At 42.2% G+C, this 16,957-nt stretch overlaps 1 protein-coding gene across 1 annotated transcript in view; it reads left to right on the top strand.

Annotated features, from left to right (window-relative positions):
- Window positions 1-587: 587 nt before the first annotated feature.
- The window catches only part of itga1 (integrin, alpha 1), a 39,615-nt gene continuing 23,245 nt past the window's right edge, over window positions 588-16,957 (top strand). The window contains exons 1-2 of the mRNA XM_079179196.1: window positions 588-725; window positions 15,083-15,203. Of these exons, the coding sequence (XP_079035322.1) occupies window positions 680-725; window positions 15,083-15,203 (167 nt within the window). The 5' untranslated portion in view covers window positions 588-679. The remainder of the gene's footprint in view (window positions 726-15,082; window positions 15,204-16,957) is intronic.

The following is a 16,957-nucleotide window of genomic DNA, read 5'->3' on the forward strand; positions in this document are numbered from 1 at the left end:
AAAAAAATCCTTTTCGCACAATAAATCCCTCATAAATTGGCCAGATTTGTGATGCACTTTTACCCAACACGCTAACATTCTCTGACAGCCACTTGCCGTTATACTGGGACTTTCATGCTACTATAATAAATCTATACATTTGATTTTTTACGAGATACTCAAGTGAATGATGAGCTGTCACAGACTGGATTCTGTATGCTGGTCTGATTGTTTAACGCCTGTCAGTTTGTCTTCTGATCTCCAGACGTCCCTGCGCTGCTGTTACTTGACTGGTAAGATTTTCCCATGGTCTGGCAGACCAAGCCCCAGCAAACGTAGCTTATAAGGTTCTGTGTACGAGTGAACTCCTTGCAAAAGCTCTCACCAGCCTCCCTCCTCCTCCTCCTCCTCCTCCTCCTCCTCATTCTTCCTCCTCCCTGTTTCTGTCCGTCCCGCTCTGCTCAGCAGAGGCGACGCGCAATGGAACAGAGCTCATCCCGAGTGGCGGAGTCAGTCTGAAACGGGACGTCAGACAGTTCAACTGTGGATGCTGCAGCACAGGAAATGCCGTTTGTTTCTCTTGTTAGCCATTGAGCGATTTGACTTCTCCGGGGATCTCCTGTGTATCTGACCACCGGGCGTGAGAGGCAGAAAAGTCCGTGGAATAAGTGAAGCTGCGGGACATCTCTAGTGCGCCGGGATGCTCGGGATGAGTCGTTTCACTTTGACAACAGCGGCAGTTGTTGGTGAGTAAAAACTCGGCGCATTTGCGCTCATCGTCCGATGAAATAATGAGTGACGGGCACGTTTTTCTACCGCGCCGAGGTCTCCAGCGCATCTTTTGCGCACACGCTGGCGAGCAGCTTGGATCATGCAGTCTACATAATTGACGACTGAGCGACTAAAAGCATCCATTAGGTGTGTCACTCCCATTGACTGGGCGCCCATTAAGAAAGGTGGTGGCACCACAGTGTCTTCGTAAACTGCCCCTAAATACTTTCCGTCCGGAGTGCCCAGATGCTATTTATGCTGACTGAGGGGAACCGCAGAGCTCTTAATTGTTTCTACGTGCAGCAGAAGCATGGCATTGCCTCATATAATCCAGACATTACAGGCAGTCTGTAGGGCTCTAATTGAATGTTGCGCATGCCAGTGTTTACACGCCACCAGTGTCCAGCCTTACAGGGAAAATAGAAGTTGGGTTGTTTCTGAGTGTCATAGTTGTATGTTTCTGCAGAAACTGTCATTTGCAAAGCATGAGTCATGTAAAATTGTGTCAGACACTGCATCTTTGGATCTGTATGCAGGAGGGTGGATTTTTTCTTTTTTTTTTTACATATCAGTGATAATTAGATTTTAACTTTTAGAAGGTGAAAAGTGAAATTAATATTGTCTTAATGACGGCTTTACGAGGCAGCGAGGCTCTAATGGGATATCTGTGTTGGTATTGCGGAGTCCCACCGGTGATGCTGTGTGCTCTCACGTTCGGCTCCAGAGCATCAGAAGTGAATTAACTTCTAGGTCATGTACCAAGTGATTCAAACATGATGGAAAGTCCCGGCAAAGTTGAGCCACCGCTCTGATTTTGGAGGAAGGAAAAAAAAAAGAAAGAGCAAAGTAAACGGTGCAAGTCTCTCTTTAATTCTCAGATTCCATGCGCTCACATGTGATACCGGCTTGTGATGTTCATTAGAGAATTGAGTTAGAGATGGGGATGGAGATACATGTGTGTGTGTGTGTTGTGGAGAGGCATCAGCAGAAGCTCACATATGTAAATCATTAGCATCACATCAAGACAGCCCGATTTACTTAATATGGTCTCTCTTGTCCCATCCTGCACACGCCTACTGGTCTAGTCGTGTAGTCAGATGAGCTGTTGGAGTAAGACCTCAATCTGGTTACACAGGGGTACCGTAGAAGCTATCTGGTTTGAGTCCATACAGATCCCGTGTTGTGCTATCGGAGCTGCCTCTGCCTGCCTCAGAGGCCCACATGTGGTTATTGTAGTGGCAGCATTTAATCTCGATAAATTCCTAACGGAGATGGGGCTACAGGTGGTTTGAGTTTGGTCCTGCAGAGGAGGAGAGGGGCATCTGGCTTCAATCAGTGTGTGTCAGACCGGAGTGACCGAGCTTACTAAGGACGTGAACAGCATGAACACTTACGCTCGAGACTAGGGTTTCAACTGATGATTATTTGCTTTGTCGATTCATCGAGCTTTGTTTTTATTAATTGTTTAATCATCGTCTATGGTCACTAAAGTGTGGAAAAATGATTATAAAAGAGACATCATCTTGGGCTCGGGGGAGCTCTGATGGGCATTTTTTTCATGCTTTTGCCAACACATTTTTTCCAAGCAAAGAAAAAAGACCTCCCAATCATAAAATGTTGAGTTTATAGTGCTACTAAACAGCTAGAAAATCCTCACATTTGATAAGGTGGAACTAGCGAATGTTTGATTTCTTTGCAAGATGTATGACTGAAACAATGGATTGATTATTAACAATATTGTCGATTAAGTCTGCAATTATGATTATTGTGATTATAAATTAATCTGCGGATTATTTACTCGATCAAGGCAATTGAATCAGGGATTCAATTGGTCTAAGAAAAATAGTGAAAAACTGCCCATCATAGTTAACTATAAAACCCAAGATGACGTTATAAAGTTACTTGTTTTATCCAATATAAAGTCCAAAACCCACAGATATTCTCACTGAGAGACTAAAGACTAAAGAATGACTTAAATAATGAATCAATTATAATAATATTTTATTATTTTTCTGTTTTAGTCAATAACTTGAGACATTCTGCCTCTCTTCTCTCTTTGTCTTTGTTGTGTTTGAATATAGACTGTTCCCCTTACTTAGGAATGTACTTAACTTCTTTGTGACTATGTCTGCTACAAAGATGGAGGAAAGGGGTGGAGGGAGGGTTAGTCGAACACAAACTGATTTAGTTCCCTCAACATTCCTCCAGGGACTCCTGCAGATTCTCACATCTCAGATTTGGCGATTTGTCTGTTCTCTACATTTTCATCATGAGCATGTGGGATGCTGCTGCAGATGACCGGAGTAGATGCTTCATTCATTGAAAGCTGTAAGGTCAGATAAGTCTTCAGACATTAAAGCTCTGAATTGAATTTATGAGCCCGAGCAGTGTAGCCGGCCATCTCTTTCATTAGCAATATGTCTCCTCCTCCTCTACTATCATTTCTATCAGCTCACTCCCTCTGCAGCAGCAATCAGCACTAATTTGATATAAACAGTCTGCTGGCAGTGGCAGACACATTCACCGGAATGGTATGTGATTATGCTCTGATTGTGACGCTAGTTTATTCTGCATCTTTAAGCATCCTCATTTTTTTAAACAGTTAGGTGTAACTACTATCTGAATCCACTGAACACTTTGAAGGTGTGAAAGGAAACCACGTGTATTGTCTTGACTTCCGTTGGCTGCCTGTCACCATAATATCTCCTCTACAACTAAAAGACTTGACACTCACTCACGTGAATTTGGGCCGTAACTTCTCAACAACTATTGGATGACATTCATGTTCCACAGAGGATGAATCCTATTGACTTTGCTGACCCCCTAACCTTTTTATTATTAGTAAATAAGGTGGTAAGGAGTAAGAATAAAGTTGCAAAATAAAGTCATATTATCTAAAACTAGAATGTCACAAAACTCCATGTCTGCTGAGATATGGTTAGGATTTTCTCATAAATGTTTTGCCTTTCAGTTCATGGTTAGCGCTATACCTGATGTGGTAGAGGTGCAGGTTTTCACACTTCTTACACACAAGGATGCGTGCATGCATACTAACAGTTATCTCGTGGTTTACATTTGGAGTGTGACAATCAGTGGCCTATAGGTCACAGTGCTGAAAAACAGAGGGGACACAGATCTCTGGCTGTCTGGTGTCAAACAACAAAATAGACAAGAAGTATACAGTCGCATGTAACACTTCCTGAAAGGAAGAAAACAGGAAGATAGTTTCTTCTCAAGGCGTGTGAGAGCTGGGGCTTCAAAGAAATCAGGGACGTTAAGACGAGGCATGTGAGGACAGAAACGCAAAGTTTCATGTTATGGGATAGTTTCTCATTCAGTAGGTATCCGTTACATGGATCTTGATGGTGAAACACCAAAATGTGTGCTGATGTTTTTGAGGGAAAAGATGTGCTTGATGCCAGTGACTCTGTAAATGCACCCGTTGAACCGAAACGGTGTGGTCAGTCAGTGCGTCCACGCGTTTCAGCTTCCATTCAAAGTCAACAGTCTCCGAGCTAAGCTAATGTCTAATTATTAGAGTGATTTGTACATGATTGACAGAGAATGTGTGTATTTTTAGGAAACGTCAACATTTAATTTAAAATGCTTAGCATTTAGCATTTGCCGTCACATGAAGCCCATTCAGATGAAGACAAGCTTGTGCATCTTGGGTGCATGCCGAGGTGTCTGCTGTCAAAGTGTAGCCAATGTGACAGGAAGTTCTATTCTGTGTATAAACACGAAATAGAAGAGCACATATCTCCCTGACGAGCTGTGATACTCAAAGGACGGTTCAAAGAGTCGCCCTCGAGCCTGTGAAACCACAAAGGCCACCCACATGACTTGGCTTCATACTCGTGCTGCCTCAACCCACTACAGATGTGCAACTGCTGTCTCTGCAGCATGTGGCAATAATGCTGAAACAAGCATTTGCAAAGGGAAAGATGCCCCAGTTGAATTTGAACCGGAAGCTCTTGGTTTTTATGGTATTCATCTAAACCGCTAAGCCAACAGATGCCCCCGTTTTTACAGACCAATCTTCAATATTTTCTGCACCACTTTAATGATTTGGACTTAGTTGGTAAAGTATAAATGTATAAGCCACATTAACAGCCATCTCTGATTAGCAGAAAATGAATGAATAGTCTAATTAAAGATCTTGCTTGCAGGTTGACTGTGTTATGAAACATATAAATCTGAATGAAGAAAGAAAAAATGTGACCTTTTTCCACTAACTGCCTAAAAGCAAACCAGAAGCAGCGCATCCTCCATAGGCCGACACTGTGTGGCCATCTTACAGTCATCTTGCAGTGGCTGACAGATAAACAGAGGGGGGCATGGTATATGTTAGCTTTCTTTTATTTGAAGCTCTGCAGGTTGACATTATTCTTCCTACAAAAACAATTAAAGCTGGGATAACTCAACCCAGTAAAGGCTAACATTTCTTGAAAAAGGACTCATTGGGAGTCTTGAAACATACGCATTTAAATGAGCAGTGTGTAGGGTTTAGTGGCCTCTAGCGGTGAGGTTACAGATTTCAACCAAATGAATACCCCTCCGCTCACCCGTCCCTTTCTTTTTACTGGATTATCCTTCAGTTTGGTGCAGACACTCAAGGTCTTTGTGAACTTCAGTAATCCCAAAACATTTTTATCTAACACCACAATCAGGTAAAAATATTCAATTTGTCCACGACTTTTGTTTTATCTATTAAAACTGTTTCCTTTACTTTTCTTTATCATTACAGTCTCACAGAGCTGCTCGGGCGACTTTCGTCTTGTTGCAGTATAATTTGGGGAATAATGTCTCCTGTATGTGTATTAGTGATGACTGTCAGTAACACAGGGCTGAGTCATCATTGCATCGTAATCTTCTGTCTGCTGCCATTACTACAGATGAGGAAGTGAGAGAGAAATAAAAAGGAAACTCAGGGGTTGCCAAGGGGATGCTTGTGCCAAACATTTTCTGCTCTATGACTACGAATGTGAAGCCATTTCAACAAGTCTCATGGTTTTAGCAGTTAAGCTTTCCCTCTCTCATGGGGTAAATCTAGTAGATGTATTGCATGTGTTGTTAGTTTTTGGTTGTGAATGTAAATAGTTAACATGTTCTATCAGACGTTAACTGCGCCATTTGAGTGAATGACTATTATTAGGGCCCGAGCACCGACAACGTCGGGCCGCGAAGGCCCTATTTAAACTGAAGGAATTATGTCCCGTATGTCCAAATGACTTCACATTTGACAGACAGAAAAACCCTCTTGGACCCCTAAACTCCGCCTCCTAACATTTTCGTTAGCACTTTATAATAACTACACGCTATGAAGCATTTGTTAAGTATGAGTAAACACTTAATTCATCATTTATAAAGCATTGTAGATGATCAATAACATTTATATAGTGTAAGTACATGATTAAGAAATGATTTAGATGTACATTATTCATGCATTTATACATATAATGATCTCGTTGTATTTGAGTAGCAGGTCCTGTCTCCATGAAGTGTTTGAAAAACTGATCTTCCTATAAGTGGCCCCTAAGCTCAAAACTAAACATAATAGTGAGATAAGTGCAGAATAATCCCCAAACTTCACCCAACAGCATACACACACTTTGGAGAGAAACTGATATCTGCCATGAAAGAGCTTCAAATAAACAAAGTGCCCGTGAAGGTGCGACACTGCATGTCGTTTCAGCTTACGCGGGTCTTAACCTCTGAGGAAGGTCAAACCACACACAGACACACTGTGTATAAACACACTGGACACATAAAAGCGTTCTGCATGTGTTTCACACTTCATCACTTGTGTTACAATTTTAGCATGTCAGGGGCATCCTCTTAACCCCATTCAGCCCCGGTCTAATTCTTTCCATGTTGAAGAAATATTGAAGATTTGTCTGAAACACAGGCCTACATTCGCTCGTTATCATTCATTGTCAAGTCTTGTCCTAAACCATCAAGCATATTTACACTGAACCCCCACTTTTATCAAACGTTATCTCAGAAGCAGTTCTGTCATTCTGCAAATACGGATTATCCGTTGTTTATAGGAGTCTATATCTACACTCTGTCACACTATTATGTCTGCGGACAGTTTGTGTGTGCTTGAGGTATTTTTCGGTCATGTGACCTCTGGCACCCAAACAGTTGTTGTGAGGCATCAGGGGCAAAGAGGAGGACGGGGGAGGAGGCAGCAGAGCAGAGAGGGAGGCAAAGGGGAGAGTGTCACAGAGGGTTGTCGGGAGAGCCAAGCTGCTTGCGAGGTGATAGGGAGTCGGAGGGGAGGTCCCCTTCAGAGAACTTGATGTGGGAGGAGATTGGGATAAAAACAAGGAGAAAAGTGAAACGTGCAGAGGTTAACGAGAGAGTACACATCCACTGCTTCTGTTTTTCAAACAGAGAAGTGGGTTAGTCCTCTCCGCTGCTTCTGTATTTTACGTTGCAGTGGTCAGCGCCTCCAGAAACCATGTCGTGACCGGTCTCACTCATATGAGCATTCTCTGAATCACCACCTCTATAATTAAAGTAGTCGTGTGGTGTAGTGCAGAGAACTACGTGTGGTTTCACACCTAACTTTTTTGGTGCGGTTTAAACTAACTCTGTTCCATTTGCCAGTTTTATGAAGTTCTCCTTCGATACTGAGAGAGGAAAGAAAAATGAGAAAATGTCTGTCGAGGACAGGTTCACTGTTATAGCACAGCTAGTGGTACAACTTCTCTTTTGTTGGTGGTAACTTTTAGGGTGTAGTTTGGGATAAAGGGATTTTTTTATGAAAAACAGGATTTAGGCTTGTCTCGAGCTATTTTCTTGTATTTGTCAGTGTGTGCCAACCTAGAACCCATAACATCTTGCCAGAAGAAACACATGAGAAATACTTGCACACACATGCTTCTAGTCCTCTGGGACTCTCTCTATCTGCTAAGTGCTGATAGCTTCAGATCCTGGATGTATGTGTTTCTGTGTGTTTTTGCAACAAGAGCAATGCTGCATCTGGGCACCAGGCCTGTCCAGCCCCTCCTTCCCCCTTACTTGTTGCTCTCCCAGGCCAGCGGCGGGCCAGAGCTATCCATCATACTGGCATCATACAGGGAGCAGTGGAGCTGTGGCGTCTGCCTGGGGCAAAGTCTTCACATTAACCTCTCCCAACAAGAGGCCAACACGGAACGGCCACGCTAGTCACGATGCTCTTCTCCCAGGACAAAAGTTTCCCATGAAGAAAAATGTCTGCTGCTAATGTTTCACTGTTACAATCTGCTGTCAGTCAGAATGAGGCTGATTATTCTTCTTCCACTTTGATTCATATAACGGACGGCGTTAACATATGTACATAACGTTCATGCACATACAAGCGGTCGGCGATTTGGACATTTTTAACAGGAAGGGCAGACCCGGTTTATTTCATTCACTCTTTTGGTTCTGTATTTGGAAATAAAGTTGAGAGATTTGGGGGGGGGGGGGGGGGGGGCTTCTTCAGCACCAGGGACAGCTCCATGGGTTTTATCAATACACAGCACAGTTAGGCTACTGATATTTCAGGGGCCATGGTCGGGGCCATACATTCTAATTTGCATACAAGTGCGAACCCCTATCTACCGATACCCCCCTCCCCACTTTGCTCAGTCTCACCCGAGGTTGTTCAGCATCTACGGAAACACTATAACACAAATGGTTATTTCATTACAATCATTTCAGGCAGCACAGCATTCAATTACTAACTGAAAAGCACAGTTACAGTACAAAACAAATATCTTCCATCTCTGGACATGAATTGAGTCCTTTTCAACTACTTTAATACATACAAATAAATTATTATAGAAAATCAATTAGATCCTGTACAGATCACTACATAAGTTAACTGCTTCTTGCCGAAAAGAAGGAATCAATAACACTTTATTCTATGTCTTTTAACACCATCCGGGGACTATTGACACCAGACCTCACATTTACTATTAACGTTTTAAGACTTTCCTCTGTAGTCGTTGGCTGAAAGCATTTTGATGTGGCATACAACCATCTATTTTTGGCTATTACCTGCAAGAAGAAGAGAAACATTTTGGAATTTCCGCAAGTAACAGTAGGAAGTCTGAGGTTCACACCAATAGCAACATTTCACAAAACAGCTGCATCTCTGTGAAGTAATATCTATTTGCTCAGTATTGTGCATGTGAGGAGAGGGCAGAACAAAGTCAGCAGCAGAGAAAAAATAGTAAAACATTTGATGTAGTTCATGTGACAGATTCTTAGTGGCCTCAGGTGATTTCAAGCCGTTGGGAGTGAGAACATCTCGACATTAATGGTTTGGTTGAGGAAGGAACTAAAGTGATTTGAAACTCACCAGGAGTGTGAACAAAACATGAAGGGGAGTTGTGTGTTCCTTGAACACATCTGTGTGTTTTATAGCGAGAGGCAGCGCGTCGACAGGACTGGGATTCACCCCTGCTGAGGCCATGTCCACGCTAATGTGGAGATGTTTAAAAAATGTTTCCTCTTTCTTTTCTTTGAGCTTCAATCCACGGTAGAGTGTTTTACCTCTAAAAGTTATATACCAAAAACAAGAAAAAAAGGACCATGAAATACCCTGATCAGCATGACAGATTAAAACAAAACAATGAGCTTGAAGCGACCATAAAGCAAATTCTCATTTGTTTTTCCTATAAATGAATTGCAAAGATCCTCGTAAAGAGCGTGAAGCACTCTACTTCTTTGTGTATTCTTGTACCACCGATTAAAATGTAATCATTACAAGTGGATAGTGCAGATTAATGTGCGTTTAGGTCCGTTAAGTGGTAGTCTGGCTAAGAGCCTTATCACTTATTCAAAAGACACTAGCACAAATAAATTGTACTGTCACTTTGCAAAACTATAATTAGAGTATTACAGTTGTAGTGCATGTTGTTTGTTGTACAGAGCATGTTAATTAAAATGAAACATAGTTATTTAATATTGCATATACTCAGGAAATTGTTCTATGTTTTCGCAGGATAAGTGACGACAAACTGAACTCCTTCTTTCCTGTTCATTGGATTCTCATTTGTTTCTGTGTTTTCTTTAAATATTTCTTTTTGGCTTCACTGACTTTGCAAAATAAATCTGCCGTGATGTTTTAAGAGTTGTAGGAGTATGGAGTTTACCCACAAGCTCATGGTTACAGTATTTGAGGCGTAGCATGATTATTTTTGCATGTTGCTTATTGATTCTGGAGGAAGGTCATTATTTGACCCTCGGGTGTGTGTATTTTTAGTTCCTCCAGAAGTGTTTGATCTATCCCAGAACCCACCCCCCCATCCCAGCTGCTCCATGTATGTTAAAACGGTTGTGATCGGCAGATTTAACAGACACAGTGCGTGTATGTGTCTGCTAGGGGGATATGGTTAAAAGAGTGTCAACCAGCCCTGCAGTATAGTGAATTTGGGGGGGGATGAAAGCTTTGACAACCGTCAAGGGGGGATGATGTCATGTGTGGGTCTCAGCTTGTAAGCTGGCATGTTTTCTGCACCAGAGGAAAAAGCAGAGCTCCAGAGGATACATCTGGAAGTTTCAGAGAGGGGAATCTGACACCGTTGAGCCGACGCGTTCAGTCAATGAATGAAAGGAGAGCAGCAGAGAGACGCTGGGACGGGAGGTATAGGGACGAAGATGAATGGAGGGAGGAAATAGTAGAGAGATGGATGAGGCTCTTGAGGGAGGGAGGGATGGGACGAGAACTTATAAATGAATGGGTGGAGGAGAGGAAGCAGATTGAATTGTGTTAAAGGAGATGACTTTTGGCAATGTTAACGGTGGGGCTCTATGGCAACGTCTTAAATATCTCAGTAACTGCCAGGACATTTCAAACACATGTTCACGTTCCCAAGGATGAAACCAACTGACCTTGATGAGACCCTTACGTTTTGTGCCAGGTCAAAGTTTTTAACTTATCCAGGGAAATATCTCAACAATCTTCTTCGATTAGCATCATTTTACAGACATTCATGATCCCCAGAGGATGAATCCAAGGGAACTACCTTCTTATCTAACAACGTCATCGGGTCAAATCGTTTCAGTGCTTTGGTTTTGTGACTAACGATGCCTGCCAAAACAAAAAGGGCACCAAATTAATAGTAGTAATCATAGTGAAGCTTGTCTAGTTAAACTATATCTTCCTCTGGCTGCAGACATCAGCAATCAAACTCGGAATTTTACCCCTTGTGTTCCCCCGTGCGTATGAAAACTCCAACACGCCTACAACCATGATTGTGTCCACCGCACACCCACATACTTTAAATTTGCCAAGAAATAAGCAGTAACTGAAAAGACGGCCAAATGAGAAAATTAAGTCAGAGTCAGCAGAGCTAAAAACCTGTCAGAAGTTAAGCTCATGACGGATAACCAGAGTGATTAGAGAGGAAAGTGTTTATACTGTTGGAGCAACAAACAAGAAGAAATTTGGCCGAAACATAGACAGCCAGAGTAGAATTATGGGAAAGCTAAGAGAGGAAGGGCAGTGGAAAAGAAAAACTGATAAAAGAACAAATGTGAAATATTTCAGTTTTATAACCTGCCCATTCCAAAATATGAAGCTTGTCTCTTTTGCCAGTCGTGTCTGTTGTTACATACCAGCACATGGTGCATACAGGTCCAGGTCCCACCCAAAGCCTTGGCTTTATTTTCTTTAACTCTGACATCACCGTCACAAAAACATTAATTATCTCACTCAGACTGACGTGTCATTAACACCGTTTGCTTTCTTTAAATTTAGAGGATTTATTTTGAGTGTCTGTCTTGGATCAACTTTACAACTGACACGTGTGTCTTACTACAACTTATTACGGTTGAATTTCACGGTTACTTAATGACTTTGTTGCCTCCAGGTGCTGATTTGCGTTAAGCTTTAAAGCTGATTATAGTTGGTTAGATATGTTACAGATGAGCAGGTGCCGGTCGGGCGTGTTTTTACGGTGGCTGAACGAGGCTTTGAAGCTTACAGGTGCTGACTCTGGGTCATTTTTATAGCCGGTTTGATGTCTCACAGGCCAACAGGTGCTGATCTTTGCTGCTTTCTGCCCTGGCGGTATCAGAGAGATCTGACTTTGGCTACTTAAGTTTGATTTCTTGCTGGATTGTTAGATGCTGAAATGGAGTCGTTTTGGTTTTGAGAAGTGTAGCCGCGAGGGGAGCATGGTTCTACTGTGGGTTAGTGTGGCTGACAGACTGCCAGAAGCAATCAGGACCACATGGAGCTTGACCAAAAACAGACCCGTACATTGGTCGCCTGCTGTAGTCTCAGGGCTGTGATATTTCAGCCAATTTAGATTAGATTTTTCTGGTCAGCAAAAAGGAGGTTTTTGTTATGATAAACAATGACATACGTGGACTGTATTTCATCAGCCAGTCTCCTTTTTCTGTTGAAACACATCTACAGCCATGCTGCTCTGTGAGGCTGTGCTAAACCACAGTGATGCCTTGAGCAAAATGCTAACATCAACATGTTGAAATGCTCACGACGACAATGCTAAAATGCTGATCATCAGCAGTCATAATGTTTGAGATGTTCTCCATCTCAGTTTAGCATGTTAGCATGCTAAAATAATTACAACTTAACACAAAAAACAGCTTAGGCTGATGGGAATGTAATTATTTGCTTTATACTGGCATTCTTTGTAATAGTCAGCAGGGGGCGACTCCTCTGGTTGCAGAAAGTATTCTGATTGTATAGAAGTCTATGAGAAAATGACCCTACTTCTTACTCGATTTATTACCTCAATAAACATTGTAAACATGAGTTTATGGTCTCAATCGCACATGTTATGTCTTCTTCAATACAACAGAATGTTCATTGGATAAATGATGGTAAAATGAGAGTTAACTGTAACATGTTGGTGCACTTCAAAATGTCCTATTCAGCATTTGGTTGTACTTAGCTCCACCCTCTTGTGTCACTTCCGGTTTAAAAAAAACCCCAAAATGGCGATGGCTAAAATGTCCACAAACCAATGGCGGATGTCATGTCGTCCACACTTATATACAGTCTTCTGATATAAGTACTGGCATGTTAAGATTTGGACCTCATGGTGATGACAAAATAGTCAAAATTCTCCCAATTCATCCTGACTGGAAGAAAATTCCACTGCAATCCATCCAATAGTTCTATTTCAGTCTGGATCAAAGTGGTGGGCCGACATAGTACCATGCTGCTAGCATGGCTAAACAACTCCTTCTGCTCCGCTCACCATGTGTAATAGAGCACAATACTAACCCTCCAGACAGTGATGGACAGGTTTATATGCCAATACCTCAGAGGCTCATGAGGGTATTTCCATCCACAAAGGGAGAAGCTCTCTTATTGGTTTTCCAGGGCAGATGTTCGCCCAGCTCACGAAAATAGTGACATAACTCGCTGGTTGTGATTTGAGCAGAGCAGAGAGAGGAGACACCAACAGCTAAATGAGATTGGAATACACAAAAGACTGCCAACTGACAGAGGACGCTTCCGTGTAATTTACAGCTCAGGCCAGCGTGACTCTGAACTGCACTTGAGTTCATTCTGTGATAAATGGTAAAGGCCTGGTTGGCCCGAAGCCATCTTAAATCAGCTAAATTAGTTGTGTGTGCGTGTGTGGGTGTGTGTGCGCACCTGTGGATTTGAGCGAATGTCTATAATCATGTTAATTGGAACAGGAAATGGAGCTTCTCTGAGAGATGGAGAGGGGCAACAGAGGAAGTACAGAAATGAGCGAGGGACAAAGCAGGGGGATAATATTTCTTGGCTGGGATTCTAGTATATGACTCTGCATGTCAGTCTCTCTCTCTCTCTATTTCTCTGTCCATCTCTCTCTACCAGAGAGGAATGTAAAAAGCCGAATCTATCCGATCAACTGGATGATGACTGGCAGCAGTATGTTTTTTTTTAAGTCCTCTGTTTATAAGAAAGCAGTGAGAGGGGCTGGTAACAGACCTGATTGCATGTACAGTAATTCATGCATCTAAGCCTCCTTGAGTTACGGCCTACGTGCACTGATCCTTGTTTGTATTGCTCTCCCTGTCTTTCGCCTACCAAGCATATCCTTTTAACACGAGACGAGAGACCACACCACATGGTGGGAGGCTGATGAGAATGCCGTTAGTTGTGCAGGTATTTGGTTACTAACCAGGGTCTTTTTACAAATATTTTGACTTGATGACGGCTCTAGGTAAAAAGTTGAAGGATCACCAAAGTTATTACAGTTCATCCTGAGAAGGACATGAATGTGCGTATCAAATTTCATGGCAAACGAGTCGTTTTTATGGAGATATTTCACTCAAAACCAGAAATGTCGTTCTCACGGTGGTGCTAGAGGAAAGGTCAGATCGAAAGCTGTTAGGATTCATCCTCTGGGGACCATGAATGCCTGCACTAAAATGTCAGCGCAATCCAACCAATATGTGTGGACATATTTAAAACTCACCGAACAATCAGCGTCCTTGAGCTGCACCGCTTGCGTGGCTGAAAAGTCTCTGAATTACTTTGGCGGAACAATCCAGACTCCATATGGTAGCTCTCTCTTGACTTTGGGGTCAGACACATTAGCTACAAAGCATCGTCATCAAACAAATAGCTGCTGTTTTATTTGTGTCTCCATGGATGTGGTCTGTGTCTGCTTGTCCTTTTTTTAGTCCCGCTGTCCCATCTACTCCTCTGCACTCCCTTACAAATTGAATACATTATACCGGAGGAATTCCCTGGCACAGTAGATATAAAGAGTGTCATTGTTGTGCAGGCACAATGAGACGTGGATGGATTTATATAGAGCCTCTGTGATATATACTCAGCTCAGTGACAGACGGGCGCAGACGGCGCTCAGTGCAGAGAAGAAGCCATTGTCCTGCAGGTCAGACTCGACTCGGACCAAAGTGCTTCACATTGATGTTTGAAATTCCTCCAGTGTCCTCCAAAATGACTCTGTTTCTGTGTGTGGGATATGTTCACACAGTTCATCCCTCATACAGTAGAGCAAAGTGTACCATCTCTATATCATTTTTGATATTATTAGAATGATATAAATATTGTTGCTAAATTACCAAAATGTTTATTATTTATTAAGTTATTCTGTTACTTGTTTAATTGTCATTTCCGGGTTGCATCTTGAATGTTCTTTAAATATTTGTTTGTTCATGCTGACCTTGTACTTATTAACATAGCTTTCTTATATAAGAAAATTAATACACAAGTCTCTTATTCTAGGATTGGATTATTTCATCTAAACTCTCCCCGGAGTAGCGCAGTAGCCAATGGAGGTCTCGATAACCTCATTTGTTCATTAAACGACAGTCTCTGGCTTCCTGTGTGACCTTTCCTTTCCCTTCGTCCCTGCAGCGCTGCTGTCGTGTGTGCTGTCCTTCAACGTGGACCAGAAAAATGGCATGTCATTCAGTGGTCCACTGGAGGACATGTTTGGCTACACTGTCCAGCAGTTTGAGAACAGCGAGGGGAAATGGTGAGCGTCATCAACATTCATCATCTTTCACCACTACACAATTTCCTCCTCGTCTCCCGTTTCAGACGTGCGCCATGTGAGGGCAATTTACCATGATGTTCGATCGGACCTTGTAGCATTTCCATTATAATTCTAACATCAAGTCTGAATTGAATTTGGCCATATTAAGCACAATCTTAATTAGGTTAGAGTGAAATCAAATGCACACAACTCCTAATATTTGCATGATGGTAGCGGACAGAATTGTATTTTCTTTTGAGGATTTTCTGGAAATGTGGTTCAAATTTGCATTACATTTTGATGTAAAATTGGCTACAGTGTTCAGATGAAGTTGTTTAACAAGCAGTATCGACTCTTTTCTGTTTGTTCACAAACTGGTTTCTCTGCTCAGGTGGTCCTCATGATTCTTTATCAGAAAAATCCCCTAAGTGTTGTTTTGGAGAAAAAGGTTTCTACATAAGAACATTTTATTATACCATGTTCAGTTTAATTCAAATCCTCAACATTAACAAAAGCGAGAAAAAAAATCCTTTATGAAGCTGTAAAACTAAGTGAAGGAGAGCACACCAGCTGCCGCCGTAATGAGGCTCCTTGCCTTTACTGCTCTAGCTGTTAACCGTAAAGGTCCCACCAGAGTATCCACATACTCAGCCTGTAAATACACCGAAACCAAACATCCATAGCTCTTTGCTAAAACGGTCTGGGAGCACATTTTTAAAAACCTTGTTAAAGGCTATTAGAGTTTGGTTACTGGCTCTGTGTCTACATCTCTCCCTCAGTCACTCCAGTCTTTATTTCCCAGATTGCTTCTCTCCAACCTGTTGCAACACCACCGCTGGTTCTTTCCCACATGGCTGTACCTAGTGGGTCTTAACGATCTTATCAAGCTCATATGAGATCAGTTACAATAATTCACAAACCGCTAATCAGTGGAGCCAGCTGTAACTGAACCTCCACGCTGTTCCCTGAAAACACATTAGCTCTGTTGCATCTCCAGATAGCACTATTGTGTTCCAGTTCAGAGCAAAGTGTTACCCAAAGAGGTCAGAGTGATAAGGACCCGATTGAAGAAGTTGAACCCGGAGAAACAACTTGGTCAAAGCCGTTAGAGATCTGAGCGGTGAGAACGAGAGCAGACTAAAGAATGAAAGTAAAGAGATAAAACAATGATGGAGAAAGTTTGAAGGAAATGAGGAGAAGGGGCAATGAAACCAGAGATGTAATGTAGCCCTCCGTTTGTCCATGTGGGAGAACATTATGGGGGAAAAGGATGGCGGTCATGAGGTGATGTAACACGCAAGTCACCACGACTGATTAGACACAGATGTCTCGTGCAGACCCTCACCCTTTAGCTCCTCAGTGCACCTCAGCAGTGTTGAACGGTAGATCAACTGCACAGAGAAAATGTGTTACATGTGGCAGAGACAGTTCAGGGGGAGACACCCGTCCACTGTAGTTTCTACTACAGAAACAGAACGTTTCTCACAAGACTGCTGATGTCCGAAAATTGCCATGTTGTTGTTAAGTCAACTAACTGCGCTGCCAAAAATATCGTTCTTCAAGCAAACAAATGATTGCTTGTTTATGTAGATGAATCTAGAGAAATGGGCTCGTATAAAACAAACAAAATCTGCCAATTAAGTAAGCGAAAAATGACTTGTTTAATGCTTTCTTGGCTAGAGTTAGATGAGAATATCGATAGTACTCATCTGTTAAATATGACGCTACTGTCAGAAGATGGTTCGCTTAGCGTG

The sequence above is a fragment of the Pholis gunnellus genome (assembly GCF_910591455.1).
Source record: "Pholis gunnellus genome assembly, chromosome: 18".
NCBI classification, from domain to species: Eukaryota; Metazoa; Chordata; class Actinopteri; order Perciformes; family Pholidae; genus Pholis; species Pholis gunnellus.